At 40.9% G+C, this 19,441-nt stretch overlaps 1 protein-coding gene and 1 pseudogene across 1 annotated transcript; one reads left to right on the forward strand and one right to left on the reverse strand.

Moving 5' to 3' along the window:
* Nucleotides 1-719: 719 nt before the first annotated feature.
* LOC110525009 lies at nucleotides 720-2,388 on the reverse strand (annotated as a pseudogene).
* A 3,029-nt stretch (nucleotides 2,389-5,417) lies between these two features.
* rfk (riboflavin kinase) lies at nucleotides 5,418-19,032 on the forward strand. Its single transcript, XM_021605452.2, has 4 exons — nucleotides 5,418-5,918; nucleotides 13,041-13,192; nucleotides 14,119-14,221; nucleotides 16,087-19,032. Exons 1-4 carry the CDS (start codon nucleotides 5,837-5,839, stop codon nucleotides 16,236-16,238), a joined length of 489 nt encoding a protein of 162 aa, XP_021461127.1. The 5' UTR covers nucleotides 5,418-5,836; the 3' UTR covers nucleotides 16,239-19,032.
* The last annotated feature ends 409 nt before the right edge of the window (nucleotides 19,033-19,441 follow it).

The following is a 19,441-nucleotide window of genomic DNA, read 5'->3' on the forward strand; positions in this document are numbered from 1 at the left end:
AAAATTGAACTTTTTGGCAACAATGCAAAACGTTATGTTTGGCGTAAAAGCAACACAGCTGAACACACCATCCCCACTGTCAAACATGGTGGTGGCAGCATCATGGTTTGGGCCTGCTTTTCTTCAGCAGGGACAGGGAAGATGGATGGAGCCAAATACAGGACCATTCTGGAAGAAAACCTGATGGAGTCTGCAAAAGACCTGAGACTGGGACGGAGATTTGTCTTCCAACAAGACAATGATCCAAAACATAAAGCAAAATCTACAATGGAATGGTTCAAAAATAAACATATCCAGGTGTTAGAATGGCCAAGTCAAAGTCCAGACCTGAATCCAATCGAGAATCTGTGGAAAGAAGTGAAAACTGCTGTTCACAAATGCTCTCCATCCAACCTCACTGAGCTCGAGCTGTTTTGCAAGGAGGAATGGGAAAAAATGTCAGTCTCTCGATGTGCAAAACTGATAGAGACATACCCCAAGCGACTTACAGCTGTAATCGCAGCAAAAGGTGGTGCTACAAAGTATTAACTTAAGGGGGCTGAATAATTTTGCACGCCCAATTTTTCAGTTTTTGATTTGTTAAAAAAGTTTGAAATATCCAATAAATGTCGTTCCACTTCATGATTGTGTCCCACTTGTTGTTGATTCTTCACAAAAAAATACATAAATGTGGCAAAAGGTCGCAAAGTTCAAGGGGGCCGAATACTTTCGCAAGGCACTGTAGGTTGTGTAGATAGGGAAACAATACAATTTAGTCCCTTTTTAGATTGAATTTTAAGGTAGCAGTATGTGAAGACATGCAAGGGGTGTGAGGAATTTCATTAGCGACTGTACATTGTTGTTCACTAGCTCTGTAGCGCAACTATTTATTTAGTAGAACATGGAATACTGGAATTCTAACATCAATTGGTAATAAAACATGGACTGGATTTTTCACAACAGTTTCTGTATGAGAGACAGATGATATAAACTTGAATATATTATCAGTCAAAAAACTATCAATACCCTCTCCATATTTACAAATCACACTGTACTTTCACTTTCAATATTAAATCAGCAATCGGGAATATGAAGGTAAGACCATTGATGTAAATAATCATTAGGACATTTTAAAAGTTTGATAAGTTTGGTTATTTATCCCAATAAAACCACCTCTTTCTAGGATGATCTTTAGATGGATAAGACAGAGATGGTGCCATAAAAGTTCCATTTGAGTTGGATCCCAGAGATCACAAATACAGGTTAGAAACTTTGAGCACACAGTCATTTGCGTTAGTATATTTCTGCCAGGGCCTTATGCTTAAAGTGCTCCTCCAGACATCTGATAGCAATGGGGTCCGTGTCAAACTTATTGGCAAAGAGGTGGTGCTGCTGCAGCATCCACTGCAGGTCTCCGGCCTCATATACACACATCACTTTAACTTAGATACCCCTTTATACCACGGCCACTTCACCAGCCTGGCAAGGGCGTGCATGTCCGTCATGTCTAACTTGGGGCGCATGGAGCCGGGCACGCCAGGAAGCCTCTGGATGGTGGCCCACAGAAACTCATCAGGACTCCAAGTCTCATTATCCCACCGAACAAGAGCCAACACCTTGCTGTCCTCCAGCACAGCACGCACAAAGCCCCTATTCACCACAATGTATGCCCCGCCTGACAAGATGGGTATACCAAAGGCCGGAGGAGCTTTGTTCTGCTCTTTGAAGTTTGCCATCAACAACCTGATGCACTTTTTTCCAGCGCGACTTCTTACCTCTGGGCCTGGCCTCCGACTCCATGCTGTTGTCCCCCGCCAGCGCCCACAGGCTGCGCACCATCTCCAGGTTGGTCTTGATGGGGAAGTCCTGGTCACAGAGGTTAATGAAATACTTCCAGTGTGAACTAGCCCTGTACAGATCACTTATACAGTTGATGTCAGCCTGGACATGGCTCCAGCTCGCGTACACCACACTGACCGGATGGATGGCTGGCCAGGAACACATTTTCAAAGCAGGATGTGATGGCTATGATGGAAGCAAGGAAGGATGCTTTGGCCTTTATATCCACGTGGATGCAGTAAAAGTTTTGTGGGGGGGGTAGATGGCTCTAAGCAGCCTCTCAAGGTTCTCAACCTTGTGGTGGACAACCAGCGAGAAGGCCAGGGGGAAGTATTCTTCCTCACAACTCAGTGGGAACTCCAGTAACTTGCGAGTAGACCTGAACCTCTGATAGTCCTGGGTCAGCTCCAGGTAGTGCTCGTCTGGGACCCACGTGATGTTGAGGAAGCTGCGTGAAATGGACAGGACCTTAGCCGGCTCGATGACCATCTCGTCGCCTTGCAGGTTGGCGCTGCAGTCACTGTCATCCTGCGGGATGTGATCGGCATCCCAAATAACTGCTTCATAGAGTTCAAGTAACAGACACATCTCAACATCAACTGTTCAGAGGCGACTGCGTGAATCAGGCCTTCATGGTCGAATTGCTGCAACAACAAAAAACACTACTAAAGGACACCAATAAGAAGAAGAGACAATGCTTGGGCCAAGAAACACAAGCAATGGACATTAGATTAGTGGAAATCTGTCCTGTGGTCTGATGAGTCCAAATTTGAGATTTTTGGTTCCAACCGACATGTATCTGAGTAGGTGTAGTAGGTGAACAAATGCTCTCTGCATGTGGTTCCCACCGTGAAGCATGGAGGAGGTGTGATGGTGCTTTGCTGGTGACACTGTCAGTGAATGATTTAGAATAAGGCACACTTAACCAGCATGGCTACCACAGCATTCTGCAGCGATACAGCATTCTGCAGCGATACGCCATCCCACCTGGTTTGCGCTTAGTTGGACAATCATTTGTTTTTCAAAAGGACAATGACCGAACACACCTCAAGGCTGTGTACGAGCTATTTGACCACGAAGGAGAGTGTTGGAGTGCTGCATCAGATTACCTGTTCTCCACAATCATCCGACCTCAACCCAATTTAAATCGTTTGGGATGAGTTGGACGGCAGAGTGAAGGAAAAGCAGCCAACAAGTGCTCAGCATATGTGGGAACTCCTTCAAGACTGTTGGAAAAACATTCCAAGTAAAGCTGGTTGAGAGAATTCCAGGGAATGTGCAAAGCTGTCAAGGCAAAGGGTGACAACTTTGAAGAATCTAAAATATATGTTGATTTTTAACACTTTTTTTGTTACAACATGATTCTGTTACGCCCCTGAAAACAGGGGAGAAATAATCACGAGTGATACGGTGTTGTTTTCTCAATTCAACTTTTAGTTCAATCATTTTAGAAAAGTAACACATTACAAAACAACAGAAAAACCATTATACAAATAACAAAGCAAAATATCTTATTAACAACGCACATGTTCATTCACAATCGACATAAAATGGCAGCTACTCTCAGTTCGATGCTATTCTTCGCTACAACCGAGCAGGGCTAATATTACTCTCTGCAAACTTAACTCTAACTTCCTCAATATGTTACTAAGACACACCTTAAACACTCTTGACATGTTAGCGAGTTATAACATTTAAATTACTCCTTTTTATCATCAATAAAGTACCTGAAAAGAGAAATAATCACGAGTGATAAGGTGTTGTTTTCTCAATTCAACTTTTAGTTGAATGAGAAAAGACTGCGATTTCCCCAGGAATATGGGTGGAGACCAGAGCAATCGATCTCAGATTCATAGATTAAGAGCATTTCGTAGATCACAGATTAACACTTTTAGGCACCACAAAATAAAGTAATCAATATAACGTTTACACATTACTCACAATTCGTACCCTTTGTACGCTTGACGGATTTTTAACTTTAACACAATTATATGAATGTTATCAATCTCTATCAACTAATACTGAATGCATCTTTTTAAACTTAGATGTTTTAAGATCCTCACATACTATGAACTTACTAATACTTTTTAATGTATAACAGGCTATGAATATTTCCTCTAACCTGTCACAATTCAATATGTTATTTCATAGTTTTGATGTCTTGACTATTATTATACAATGTAGAAAATAGTAAAATAAAGAAAAACCTTTGAATAGGTGTGTCCAAACTTTTGACTGGTTCTGTATGTTTAACATCACAACATAGTTGAAAGATATATGGCGTGTAGAAATCCATATAGGGTGGCCAACAGAGATAGGTGGGGGTGGGCTGAAGTTTGGGATGTGGAACTCGAAACAAGTGGGAGTGGAGTTGCTGGGTGGGGCATAGAATGACGGTCAAGGCTAAAAGTAAAAAATAATGTCAAAATAAACTAAACAAAAAAGTACGCTGTTACATCCCATGCCTGTTTGCCTGAGGCTGATGCCGCACAGGTGCTTGTACGCGTGTACATGTAACAGTGTTGCTTCTGTCCCTCTCCTCACCCCAATCTGGGCTCGAACCAGACCCTCTGAACACAACAACTGCATCCCACAAAGTACGGCCCCACAAAATCCGTGGCACTCGCAGAGCAAGAGAAACAACTACTTCAAGGTCTCAGAGCAAATGACGTCACTAATTGAAACGCTATTAGCGCTCACCCCATTAACTCGCAAGCCATTTCGCACCGGTTACATGCACATGCATATACACACCCTCGCATTCAAAAGCACCCGTGCACACACACAGACACACACGTCTCCCCCAGTTTTATCATTGGAACATGATATAAAAACGATGCACAGGTGTGCTTTAGGACCATGTGGATGCCTCCGAGGGGTTGGGTAGGCTGGAGTTTTTAACCGACTTGATGAAAAAAAAATACAAATAATGACCCCCCCCCCACTTCTAAAACCAACATTTCGCCCCTGATCAAACGTACACAGTTGGCCTTGCTATTTTGATATTTGTTGTCCTGTGAGGGGATCTTGCGAGGGTTGGTGGCCTGGCGGTTGCGAGCTTGGGCCAGTGTCCGATAGGTCGCTGATTCGGGTCCCTGTTTCGACTTGTTGGGAGATCTGTCAACGTGCCCTTGGGCAGGACGTTGACCCTGGATGCTTCTGTGGGTCACTCTTGGAGGGAGTCTGTTAGATGACTGGATTTAATGTAAATGTTGAGTGGCTTCACTGAAGGTTGATTGTATGTTTTAATTCATTAAAACCCTCAAAAGAACAGACGACGACTCTTCTGTTTCACCACTCACGCAACCCTGTCTGCGTCACACCAAACGAGGAGCATCACGAACTCCCCCCGACCTTCCAAGACCAGGTTGTAGCTAGATACTGTATGTTTGAGTCACGTCGAGGACAATTGTAGCATTTTAGCTAACCCTTTTCTTAACCTAATTATCTTAACCTGCCACGTTAATTCTCCTCACCTGCTACTAAAAATAACATTTGCTGGTAAAAAACCCGCCGACCTGCTCTGAGAACATTCTTGGTTTCCCTGTCCAAACTCCAGTCCAGTTGGTGGCGGTGATGCACCTTAAAGTTGGTTGCCAACCGCCATATAAAATCCCCAGAAGAAGAATCGACCACAATCACATTCACAACTTCATATAGGCTAGCTAGGTACTTGGCCAAAGCGGAAACGGGGGTAAAGATAATTATATCAAGCTAACTTAGCATAGATAAGAGAACTGTCCTGTCATTTTCGGCGTTCAGCTTTAAAGGGCGAACTGCGGTCCTTGCGCTGAGTAGGAATCATCTCTGTTGCTAGTTATCAGTGGTTAGCGCGCTAGCTGTCTTTCGAGGTCATTCTCGGCAGTGTGTATTGTTAGATAACGGTACAGAAATATTTTTTTAGAGACACTGCATAGGCTTGACTAGGTAGCTCGCCAACTAGTTACACAGCCCGCTAACCTTTCAGCTAGCTAACTAACGTTAACTGAAAGCCGTCCCCAGTTGGAAAGAAGGAGACATGAAGAGTCTTCCGTATTTCTCCCGAGGGGAAGTCGTTCGAGGATTCGGACGAGGAAGCAAAGAACTAGGGATTCCCACAGGTAACGACGTAGCTAACGTCCACAAAAGGATGGCTATCACCCAATATGTTTGTCTTAACGGTATGCTTCGAAGGCATGTCGTTAGTTAACAAAATGTTTTAACGTTACGCTTCACCGGCATAACGTTAACACTTTCGATAGCTAACTGCTTACCTACTGCTGCTAGCAACATACGCGTTAGCCAACATTGGTTTGCTTTGTATCACGTGCTAGTTAACGTTAGTACTTTTAGCTAGGAATCTAGCTAATTTAGTATTTTAGCTTCCTTTTGATTTGACTGAAGTAGGATTCCCAACAGTAGTTAACGTTTGCTAGACAGCCGGGCTAACGTTAGCTGGCTGCAATGTCTGTGTCGCAAGCTACCGGTTACATAACTAGCTAGCTAGCTAACAGTTAGCCTGCCATTCTTACCACACCGCTCGCAAAGCGACAAATGTACTTACGTTATTTAATCATTGCAACCACATTGCTCTTGTGCGTGGCCAGTCGCTAAAATAGAAAAACAAAGTTATGTGAAGCTAAACGTGGGGCAAGTCCGGCATCTCCTCATTGGTGTTTAGGCGCATATACATGGGTGATAGAAAGAAGAGCTGACATCCACACTCATGTCGGTTGTAGTAATGCGCTGTATAAAGTCCAAATACGTTTTTGTTAAAGATACAGGAGGAAGGAGAGATGACGATAAACTAATTATTTTTACCGTTTTATCTGTGGATTAATTGTTGGAGTAGAGGACCTTGTGCATTTCAGTTAACAACCCAATGTTTATATCCCAGGACAAATTAGCTAGCAACAGCAAGCTAAATTGCCATACATGTTTAATGCTTTTCGACCTGTCCCAAAATGAATGTAGTTGGTTCAGAGTTTGTTTTGATATCTATCTATCCTTGATTGCCAGTACGGGTGAACAAAATCAATGTGCGTGCGATGGCCCGGTTTGGTCAGCATGTTAGTTCATTGACTGTATATAAACCAGAAAAACATTGAGTGGGCTGTCTCGCTGAAACAATGAAACCGAAGTCCATGCTCGAGTTACCCTACCTAGCTAAGTTATAACGTTATTGTTTTACTAGCTAGTGGTGGACTTGCCCGAAAGATATTTGACATGTTATATGTACAACGCACATTTGCTCGCTAACGTTATTTACTGTAGCCACAAACGCTAACTACTAAAGCTGTGTTGATTGACCCATAGTTACAACAAAGATTTTTAGCACATATTTGGATATTTAAGTTACATGCTGACCAGACCGCGCACAAATTGATTTTGTTCACCCACACCAGACGCGACCATGACACGAATGTCGAAATATCAAAACAAACTCTGAACCAAGTCTATTAATTTGGGGACAGGTCAAAAAGCATTAAAAGTATGGCAATTTAGCTAGCTTGCTGTTGCTAGCTAATTTGTCCTGGGATATAAACATTGGGTTGTTATTTTACCTGAAATGCACAAGGTTCTCTACTCTGACAATTAATCCACAGATAAAATGGTAAACCAAATTTGTCTCGTCATCTCCTCCTTCCTTCAGGCTTCTTTTTCTTCTTTGGACTTTTATATGATGGTTGGCAACCAACTGTATAACATTACTACAACCGACTGGAGTGTGGACCTCAGTTCATCTTTTAATCATCCACATGGGTATATGCTCCTAAAAACCAATGAGGAGATTTGAGAGGCAGGTCTTGCAGCGCGTTGAGCTTCACAAGTAGAACACAGACAGACGCTTGTGAGCAGTGTGGGTGCAATGATTGAATAACACATGTGTACATTTATTTTGCCACGCGAGCCGTGTGGACCACGTTATGGAACGCCAACTGTGCTATAACTCAATTTGCCTTTGCACTCCTAAACAATGCCTTTTTTTTGTACTTTAGCAAAGGGTAAAGTCAACAAACCTTATTCCACTCTGTTATACCACAGATGGAATAATGAGAGATATTTCACCGGATGTATAAATGTGAAGCATTCAGTTGGCTTTTCCACTCAGTACCAAATATGGTAGTTAGCAGAAGCCTAGTGGCCAGCAGTGGGAGAAGATGGAACAAGATAATTTACTCAAAGATCTCATTACAGTTTTCTGTTCCCAAAACTACAATCTGTTACAGACAGAGTGAACTAAGTTGACATGAGCGTTAAAAACAAAAGACACAGAATATAAATTGACAAATGAATAAACAAAAAACTTGTTTCTCACAAGTGTAGCATAGATTGAGTTCTGCAAATCACATGTCCAATCCAACAATGAGGACAGTAAATTACCGTATAATGATATAGTCAATGCATAACATGAATTACCATAACCAAACAGTACAGATGAGAAATAATGGGAATTAATGGTAAATGTAGGCTACCACTGGTGATGTATGTAATGGGGAATTGATAGACACAGCTAACAATGCACCCAACGAAATGGCGGGAGACAGCGCATTCTAGTCATAGTCATGCCTTGTGCATCTGAGTCACAATCCCCATATTCTTGGACCGTGGTATCTCCTGGCCTCCTCAATGGATTAGTCCAATGAGACGGGCACAAATCAGACTGGTGTCTCGTGTGCCATGAAAATAATAATCTATTTGTGACTGTGCAACCTAAAAAAAAAACACTGTTTTCAATATAGACCCCTTTTGGCATACAGTATTTCATATAAGGCACCCAGACCTTATGAAAGTTGCACAGTATACCCTTAATAAATCAAATCTGGTGATGCATAATTTGACATTTCTGCCATCCATTGTAGCATTTGTGGGAGGATAACCAACCTTGCAATTAATGGCAATGCATTTTTTAGCAGCTATCTTCTGATAAGTCTCCAGTATCAACATTCCCAAGCAAACAACATGGAGAAACGAGAATCTAGACATGCAGAGATAAAATAACATACTCTTTGCCAGAATTCAGCCAGCCTTCACAAGATCATAACATGCAAATATATGTCCCCTATGTTTACCACCTCTGGCAGAGGAATTATATTTCTGAGTGCATGATATTCAGTTTCACTGGCATATAGTATGTCCTATGGATGGTCTTAAACTACAGTAATTTACAGTTGAAGTTGGAAGTTTACATACACTTTAGCCAAATACATTTAAACTCAGCTTTTCACAATTCCTGACATTTAATCCTAGTCCTTTGCTGTTGTTCTGAGATTGGCACTTTTTGCACCAAAGTACGTTCATCTCTAGGAGACAGAACGTGTGTCCTTCCGTAGCGGTATGACGGCTGCGGGGTCCCATGATGTTTATACTTGCGTACTATTGTTTGTACAGATAAACGTGGCACCTTCAGGTGTTTGGTTCATCCTTGGGAGCAATTTCCAAACTTGTGGAGGGCTACAATTTTATTTTCTGATGTCTTGGCTGATTTGTTTTGATTTTCCCATCATGTCAAGCAAAGAGGCACTAAGTTTGAAGGTAAACCTTGAAATACATCCACAGGTACACCTCCAATTGACTCGAATGATGTCAATTAGCCTATCAGAAGCTTCTAAATCCATGACAGTCAACTTAGTGTATGTAAACGTCTGACCCACTGGAATTGTGATAGTGAATTATAAGTTAAATAATGTCTGTAAACAATTGTTGAAAATATTACTTGTCTCATGCACAAAGTAGATGTCCGAGCCGACTTGCGAAAACTATAGTTTGTTAACAATAAAGTTGTGGAGTGGTTGAAAAACAACTTTTAATGACTCCAACCTAATGTAAACTTCCGACTTCAACTGTGTGTCTGAGATTATATGAACATGACTGGGCATTCAAACATATCTGTATCCATTCATCAACAGTGTCTTCCAGGTCTTTCTCACATTTTTGTTTGACATGTTTTGTGTAATCTGGAAAAGCCTCTCAACCCTTGATACAGTTTGGCAATGAACTTTAGAGGTTTGTCAGACTGCCTTAAAATAGTTTCAATCTGTGAAGCTTCTGGCTTGTCCAGTGTTTGCTGCACAGAGAGAATAAAGTATTGAATATGCAGAAGTTCACCTCAACCTTGTCAGACTTGTCTTTCCTGGTTGCCTGACCCTGCTGAGACCCCTATCATCATCTGACCCTGCTGAGACCCCTGTCATCATCTGACCCTCCTGAGACCCCTGTCATCATCTGATCCTGCTCAGATGAGGCATGACAAAGAATTACCTTGGTGTACATTTATACATTATATTATCCAAGAACAGAATCAATGGTTCAATAATTTAAATGACCATTATTCCCAGATCCCAGGTCTCCTGTCACCATCTGATCCTGTTAAGTTTTGTGTACTGCTATACACCACGACAGTGTAGCCTGTAGAGCTGTTTATACCGTGTCAGTGTGAAAAGTTATATTGCTATACTGACTCTAACTTACATTGCACTGTCAAATGTCAGAATATCGGTCTTCAATCATTTGGCTGCTGGTTTCATCATTTGATTCAGGTGTAGTGTGATTGAGGCAAATTTTATTAGTCACACGCGCCAAATACAACAGGTGTAGACCATACAGTGAAATGCTTACTTATGAGCTGTCATGTCTTTGGCTATGCTGGATTAAGTGAGATGACATGCTATTCTATTAAATAATTTTTGTGCAGGGCACCGCTGTAGCAGCAGGGGTGCAATGCAAATAGTCTGGATGGCCAACATAATAGCTGAAGTTAGTGAGCTAGCTATTTTGCTTACGTTGGCCAATTTTTGGCTAGCTGTAATGGAACATCAACTGGTGAAAACTAGTCAAGTTAATTTACTTATGTTGAAACAGGACAAAAAGGCAAAACATTTACATACAACAGCTGTTTGATGCTGCTACCTAACAGATAGCTAGAGCTGAACTGGCTGTGGTAGCTACCATCTTGTGGATGTCTCCGCTGCCCACACACACCCAGCCATAGTAGATCCCTGTGCTGATGTCACCAGGGAGGTGCTCTACCACTGAGTCTTGGAAGTTGGCTGATCAGAAAACGCACTGGTGTCCCCGCCATCCTTTTTGGCTACTGATGGTAGTAGAGGTCGACCGACTATGATTTTTCAACACCGATACCGATTATTGGAGGACCAAAAAAAGCAGATGCCAATTAATCGGCAAATTTTTATTTTTTGAATGTATTTATTTGTAATAATGACAATTACAACAATACTGAATGAACACTTATTTTAACTTAATATAATACATAAAAATCTATTTAGTCTCATAAATAATGAAACATGTTCAATTTGGTTTAAATAATGCAAAAACAAAGTGAAGTAAAAGTGCAATATGTGCCATGTAAAAAAGCTCATGTTTGAGTTCCTTGCTGAGAACATATGAAAGCTGGTGGTTCCTTTTAACATGAGACTTCAATATTCCAAGGTAAGAGGTTTTAGGTTGTAGTTAATATAGTATTTATAGGACTATTTCTCTCTATACCATTTGTATTTCATATACCTTTAACTATTGGATGTTCTTATAGGCACTTTAGTATTGCCAGTGTAACAGTACAGCTTCCGTCCCTCTCCTCGCCCCTACCTGGGCTCGAACCAGGAACTCAACGACAACAGCCACCCTCGAAGCAGCGTTACCCATGCAGAGCAAAGGGAACAACTACTCCAAGTCTCAGAACGAGTGACATTTGAAACGCTATTAGCGCGCACCCCGCTAACTAGCTAGCTAGCCATTTCACATTGGTTACACCAGCCATTAGGCTCATAGGCTTGAAGTCATAAACAGCACTGTGCTTGCGAAGAGCTACTGGCAAAACGCACAAAAGTGCAGTTTGAACGAATGCTTACGAGCCTGCTGCTGCCTACCATCGCTCAGTCAGACTGCTATATCAAATCATAGACTTAATTATAACATAATAAAACACAGAAATACGAGCCTTTGGTCATTAATATGGTCGAGTCCGGAAACTATAATTTAGACAACAAAACGTTTTATTTCAGTGAAATACGGAACCGTTCTCTATTTTATCCAACGGGTGGCATCTCTAAGTCTAAATATTGCTGTTACATTGTACAACCTTCAATGTTATGTCATAATTATGTAAAATTCTGGCAAATTAGTTCGCAATGAGCCAGGCTGCCCAAACTGTTGCATATACCCTGAATCTGCGTGCAATGAACGCAAGAGAAGTGACAATTTCACCTGGTTAATATTGCTTGCTAACCAGGATTTCCTTTAGCTAAATATGCAGGTTTAAAAATATATACTTCTGTGTGTATTGATTTTAAGAAAGGCATTGGTGTTTATGGTTAGGTACAGTCGTGCAACAATTCTGCTTTTTTTTCTTTTTTTCCGCTAATGCGCTTTTGTTAAATCACCCCCCAGCGTTGCATCGATTATATACAACGCAGGACACGCTAGATAACTACACATGGTTGATGATATTACTAGTTTAACTAGTGATTATGATTGATTGTTTTTTATAAGATAAGTTTAATGCTAGCTAGCAACTTACCTTGGCTTCTACTGCATTTGCGTAACAGGCAGGCTCCTTGTGGAGTGCAATGAGAGGCAGGTGGTTAGAGCGTTGGTCTAGTTAACCGTAAGGTTGCAAGATTGAATCCCAGGGCTGACAAGGTGAAAATCTGTCGTTCTGCCCCTGAACAAGGCAGTTAACCCACCGTTCCTAGGCCATCATTGACAATAAGAATGTGTTCTTAACTGACTTGCCTAGTTAAATTACGGTGTAAAAAAAAAAATCTGTGTCCAAAAATACAGATTTCCGATTGTTATGAAAACTTGAAATCGGCCCTAATTAATCAGCCATTCCGATTAATCGGTCGACCTCTAGATGGTAGGCTAACCCGTTTCTCTTGTATGTGACCGTAGCCAGTACAGCTGTTAGGTTTTGGCTGAACACGTTGCTTCGTTTTCAATGTCATTCATGGAAGCCTAAAGGGATTCTGCTTCCAACATGAAATATGATAAAAGCGTCCTTACAAGGTCAGGCAGAAATGCATTTGATGGAATGTGATTACTTGGTCAATAAGAATACTGTCAAGTTAAGACTTGCTGGTGAAGTCAATCTTACCCTTTTCAGACAAACATGGAAATACCTTTGTTGTCCTTTTTATTGAGTGGGTTAGTGATCAAATGGACACTCACTGCAGGCACATCGGATTGATTGACTTAAATGTCCTTTTAATTTCTCTTCTGATCAGCCAACTTCCCAGACTCCGTGGTGGAGCACCTCCCTGGCGACATCAGCACAGGGATCTACTATGGCTGGGCATGCGTGGGCAGCGGAGACATCCACAAGATGGTGATGAGCATCGGCTGGAACCCCTACTACAAAAACACCAAGAAATCCATGGTAAGTGCAGCTCGCCCTCCCATATAGTGTATAGATACAATCATTTAAGCCTATATACACTGGGTATACAAAACATTAGGAACACCTTCCTAATATGGAGTTTCACCCCCTTTTGCCCTCAGAACAGCCTCAATTAGTTTTGGCATGGACTCTACAAGGTGTTGGACACTATTCAGATTGTCATACTACCTTATACCATACTACCTTATACGGTATTATCCCGGTATGATGTCATACTACCTTATCTGGTATTATCCTGGTATACGTTATACCCATCTCAACACACATTGCCATAGGGTCGTCACTAGTTAACACAGCCACAAAGACCAAATTGGCTTGCTTTTTAGACATCATTTAAGGTTAGGGTTTAGACATAGGGTTAACAGTGTGGTGTTGGTTAGGTTTAAAATACATTTTCAATAGATATTGTAGAAATGAGCAGGGTTTAGCCATAATTATGACGGTGGTTTTGTTAACTAGTGATGACCCTGCCATAGATATTTTAGCGGAAGTAGTGCCGTGACTATGGCTTGTCAAAAACCTATGTCAATACATAGGTTTGTGGACATTGGCATAAGATGACACTCACTGCGTTGGTGAATAAAAAGTAGCTTTATCTTTCAACCAGTGCACACATTGATTGCAGGTATTTGTTTAAAAAGTGCAAACATTGTCATTTATTATCATACTGCCGGTATTTCAAAATGATCATATACCTGCCCAACCCTAGTGTGAACATTCTTATTTGACTTGTATTGTTAGTGTGTTTTGTGGTGGATATGAAGACTTTGATTTATGAAGAGAATCAGACTTGGTGGTAGTGTTGACTGCTTTGTTTTCCTTAGTATGTATGTTTATTGGGACTTGTAGTGGTCACGTGCTGATGGTTATTGATTCAGATGTTTATTAGTTGATGTCTATTGCAGGAGACTCATGTGATACACACATTTAAGGAAGATTTCTATGGACAGATCCTCAGTGTAGTCATGGTGGGCTACATCCGTCCAGAGAGGAGCTATGACTCGCTTGGTAAGAGTGAGTACTGGTGTACGTGTGTGAGATACAGTACCAGTCAAAAGTTTGGACACACCACCTCATTCAAGGGTTTTTCTTTATTTTTACTGTTTTCTACATTGTAGAATAATAGTGGAGACATCAAAACTATGAAATAACGCATTCAATCATGTAGTAATCAGTGTTATTTGAGATTCTTCAAAGTAGCCACCTTTGCCTTGATGACAGCTTTGCACACTCTTGACATTCTCTCAATGAGCTTCATGAGGTAGTCAGTCACCTGGAATGCTTTTCCAGCAGTCTTGAAGGAGTTCCCACATACTGAGCACTTGTTGGCTCCATTTCCTTCACTCTGCGGTCAAACTCATCCCAATCCATCTCAATTGGGTTGAGGTCGGGTGATTGTGGAGGCCAGGTCTTCTGATGCAGCACTCATTCACTCTTCTTCTTAGTCAAATAGCGTTTACACAACCTGGAGGTGTGTTGGGTTATTGTCCGGTTGAAAAACAAATGATGTCCCGCTAAGCATAAACCAGATGGGATGGCATATCTCTGCAGAATGCTGTGGTAGCCATGCTGGTTAAATGTGCCTTGAATTCTAAATAAATCACTGATGTTGTCACCAGCAAAGCACCCCCACACCTCGTCCTCCATGCTTCACGGTGGGAACCACACATGTAGAGATCATCCATTCACCTACTCTGTGAACCAAAAATAAAAAATTTGGTCTCATCAAATACTCATGTTTCTTGGCCCTAGCAAGTCTTCTTATTGGTGTCCTTTAGTAGTGGTTTCTTTGTAGCAATTCGAACAATGAAGGCCTGATTCACGCAGTCTCCTCTGAACAGTTGATGTTGAGATGTGTGTTACTTGAACTCTGTGAAGCATTTATTTGGACTGCAATTTGAGGATGGTACCTCTGCCGCAGAGGATAAGTTCATTAGAGTTAACTCTTCCTTCATTGTGGCGGTCCTCATGAGACCCACTCATCATAGTGCTTTTATTTTTATTTAACCTTTATTTAACTAGGCAAGTCAGTGCTTGATGGTTTTTGCGACTGCACTTGAAGAAACTTTCAAAGTTCTTGAAATATTCCGCATTGACTGACCTTTGTCTTAAAGTAATGATGGACTGTCGTTTCTCTTTGCTTATTTGAGCAGTTCTTGCCATAATATGGACTTGGTCTTATACCAAATAGGGCTTCGGTATACCAACCCTACCACAACACAACTGCTTGGCTCAAACACATTAAGGGGCGGCAGGGTAGCCTAGTGGTTAGAGCGTTGGACTACTAACTGAAAGGTTGCAAGTTCAAATCCCCGAGCTGACAAGGTACAAATCTGTCGTTCTGCCCCTGAACAGGCAGTTAACCCACTGTTCCTAGGCCGTCATTGAAAATAAGAATTTGTTCTTAACTGACTTGCCTAGTTAAATAAATAAAAGAAGGAAAGCAATTCCACAAATTAACTTTTACAAGGCACACCTGTTTTAATTTAAATGCGTTTTAGGTGACTACCTCATGAAGCTGGTTGAGAGAATGTCAAGAGTGTGCAAAGCTGTCATCAAGGCAAAGGGTGGCTACTTTGAAGAATCTCAAATATATTTAGATTTGTTTAACACTTTTTTAGTTACTACGTGATTCCATATGTGTTATTTCATAGTTTTTATGTCTTCACTATTATTCTACAATGTAGAAAATAGTCAAAATAAAGAAATGATTGAATGAATAGGTGTCCAAACTTTTGACTGGTATTGTGTATATATCTATATCACACACACACATTCTCACACACACACACACACTTTTCCCCATCCATGTACACACTGCAATCCTCAGAGACCCAAGGCAACACATTCTCACCTGTCTCTGTTTTTTGCAGATGCCCTCATAGCAGCAATCAACCATGACATTGAGGAGGCCAAGAGAAACCTGGAGCTCCCAGAACACATCAAACTCAAAGAGGACAACTTCTTTAGAGCCACCGCCAGCACGTCCATGACAACATCCAACAAGATCATGAACGGCCACTGACTTCTGAGCAACTAATGGGCTCTCCTGTATGTTATCCTCTGCTCTGTCTTTCTCTCTGTAATCACTACCACACCAATGGCCAATATGCCACTTATTCAGTCCTCTGTAGAGATTTTGTTTTGAGGATCAAATCTTCGTATCTGATCTGAAGCTACATTTAGACCATGGTCGTGTTCATTAGGGCACAATACCAAAAACATTACAGACTTTTTCCAATGGAGAACAAGTTTCTTTGTCGGACAAGTTTGGTTCCTAATGAACACGACCCAGTTAATAATGCAAGATAATGTGCATCTCCAGGAAGTGAATGTGATCTTTGTGTGTTGAGGGGGAACAAATTGTCTCTCGTCACAAGCCCTGTACCATCAAACCACTGCTAATAGAAATGAATGGTCATTTTGTATTGGTTTAGAATTGGAGTTTAGTCTCAGCTTTGCCGTCAAAGTTTATTCATCCTTTTCATATTCCGATGTATTAAAAATGTCTGCCTTGAAGCAGAGGAGTCCTCAACGTATATTGCATGTAATCTAGGCTAAATAATTGCATTATACACTTCGCTGAATTCAAGTGCTTTATTTTATTTGATGTACAGTATGGCTAGTTTTTATAATATATTACTGTTTTCCTAGACCAAATCTGTGAATGAGAGTATCTATTCCCTGTCCCTACCCCCTCAGATTTTGAGCTACATGGTTGGAGAAAATGTCAATGTAGCTTCAGCTTTCTGATGTCCTTCATTTGTATAGTTCCTCATTGGTCAAATCCAGCATTTTACCTCCCCACAAATGAGGGACATTTTATTTAAGTTTTGTGAGGGAGAAAATAACCAAATGGCCCCACTTAAGTGTCTGAAAGTTTCAACAATGTAGTTTTTACTGACTTAACCATGTTTGGACCCTAATTCCACTGAGATGAGCAATGATATGGTACAAGAGGAGTAAGTCCAGGCCTCTGATTCTCTACAGATGCATGTTTTTTTCTTGTTTTTTTTGTCATTTTCTCAGAGGACAGAGTGTTGAGAGCATACATATGTAGTGCTTTATAGCTGCTGTAAATAGCCTAGTTGTTCAACATTATTTGAGTTAATGTGATTTGAGATGTACTGTATTTAAGAGTCTCTAATATTGGCAGAGGAAAAAATATGGCTATTCATAATATATTACTATTTTTGTAGACCGACTCTGGAAATAAGAGACTATATTCCTCAAAGATATCCTGGCCTTTTTATTGCAGCTGACCTTAAATTCCCCTTCATGCAGAAAATGTACTGTATGTAGTAAGCAGTTGCTAGATGCATATGTAAATCGATACAATGACATATTGAACGCTATGCAAATGGCTGAGATAAGCGTCTCGCCTAGCACCTAAAAGTCCTTAGGGAAGGTTTCTGGTTAGAATAGTGACTCGGAGTACCAGTTGTAGAAGAGGGGACTAATTATTGTGTTCCCCAGACATATACGCCTGACTGGTTGGCAGTACTGTGCCTTAATACCACATTCACACACAAATTGTCACAGCCCAACATATACATACATTTTCTCACAAACAAAAACAGCAGAATCTGTGCTAATTGAAACCCAGGGCACCCCATTGTCTGACTAATCTGACTTTCCCTATCATCAGTTTGTTGTGGACAAGCACCAGGGAAGAGGATTGGTAAAACATGGCTTCTACTACATGTATTATCTTAGCATCCAACCATGTAAAGATATTATAAGCAGTTATTCCATTAAACCAGTATACTTTTATCTTGTAACGCTAGCTATCACCATACTACTGTAGTAAAACATACAGTAAGCAAACACAACTCAAGAAGGGACATTTTGTTTGTCTCTGTTTTTCCCAGCTCCAGTTTTCAGCCTGTAATGGTATTACTCTGAAGGCCAAGGTCTGGTTAATGAGGTCAGTGTACTCTGTGGTAATTGTATAAACAATACATACCTCCCCAGACCATGAAGCAGCTCGTTTTGTAGCTTGTATTTTGATCGTTGTGCCCTTTTTATATACGTACTGGTCAGAGATGTTCTATAAATCAGTGTAGCTAGAAGCTCTCATTGAACTATCCAAAAACATGGCTCATATTTCTGATCAAGTAGCCTATGCATTAGTGTTGGATTAGGTAACTACTCCTCGAAGGCATCTGGTAGTAATAGTGTTGTAGGGTTGCTCTCCAGTTTGGCACCGAACCACCACCCTCAGCCAACATATGATCTCATCACTAAACAAGGAAAACATTTAGCTCAGTTGAGACTGCTTAGTAGAATCAGACAGTGTCATGAACCAGTGTCACCTGATTCTTCTCCACTTTTGTTCTTCCATTTGTATTCTGCTTTTGTTTGTTCCTTTATAAAGTGTGTGATGGCAGAATGTTAATTGTTCCCAAAATATGTTTTAGCTAGATAGGCCTCCTTGTAAATCATTGAAATTCTTTCCAAGTAACTCTTGGATTTTCCAGACTTCCAGTACAAACTATTCTTTGTTATTTCAACTGTGAAGGCATACAGATTTGACAGTTCTTTTGTATGTAACAAAATCAGACCATGCAATGCTGTAATTGTTGACGAAGTAACATGTCCTGAGTTATAGTTTTGAATTAAAAAAAATATGCGAAAGCGTAACTGTTTATTTTTGTCATCACAGTTAACCATGGGTCTGTGTTCAGGGACCCATTGTGTGTGTTGGACTCATATTCAGAACCTTGCTGTATGATCCTGCTTGAAGTTTTATGGCTCTATTAAATCTAAAAAGCTGAAGCGATGCGGCTGGAATAGAGCCCTTTTTCTTATTAAACGTACAAAGATGCATGTCTCGTCTCACCCTCACGTTGCTCAAATTCGATCAGCTTTCAGTGCTATTTTATGGTGGGGTAGGACATTCCTGCTTCATTGGAAATTGGGTTGTTGCAAGTAGTTTCTTTCCAGGAATTACACTACATACATTGTTATTAAATATGGTTCCTTCAAATGCATAAAATATCACAACACAAGTAAATGTCTGGTTACATATGTGGTCTCGGAGGGCCATGAGACAACACACTGTATGTTTGGGATAGCCTACTCTGTCAATAACAAGGGACAAGAAGTATCAAAGCTGTGTCTGAAAATGTTATTATCCATCAAAAACTTGTTTTCTAAGTCCTCATCTCCTCAATTCCTCTGAAAGCTCTTTGGAGGAGGTCTCAGGGAGAGGCTGGATTTTCTCAT

This window comes from Oncorhynchus mykiss, chromosome 6, assembly GCF_013265735.2.
Source record: "Oncorhynchus mykiss isolate Arlee chromosome 6, USDA_OmykA_1.1, whole genome shotgun sequence".
Classification (NCBI taxonomy): domain Eukaryota; kingdom Metazoa; phylum Chordata; class Actinopteri; order Salmoniformes; family Salmonidae; genus Oncorhynchus; species Oncorhynchus mykiss.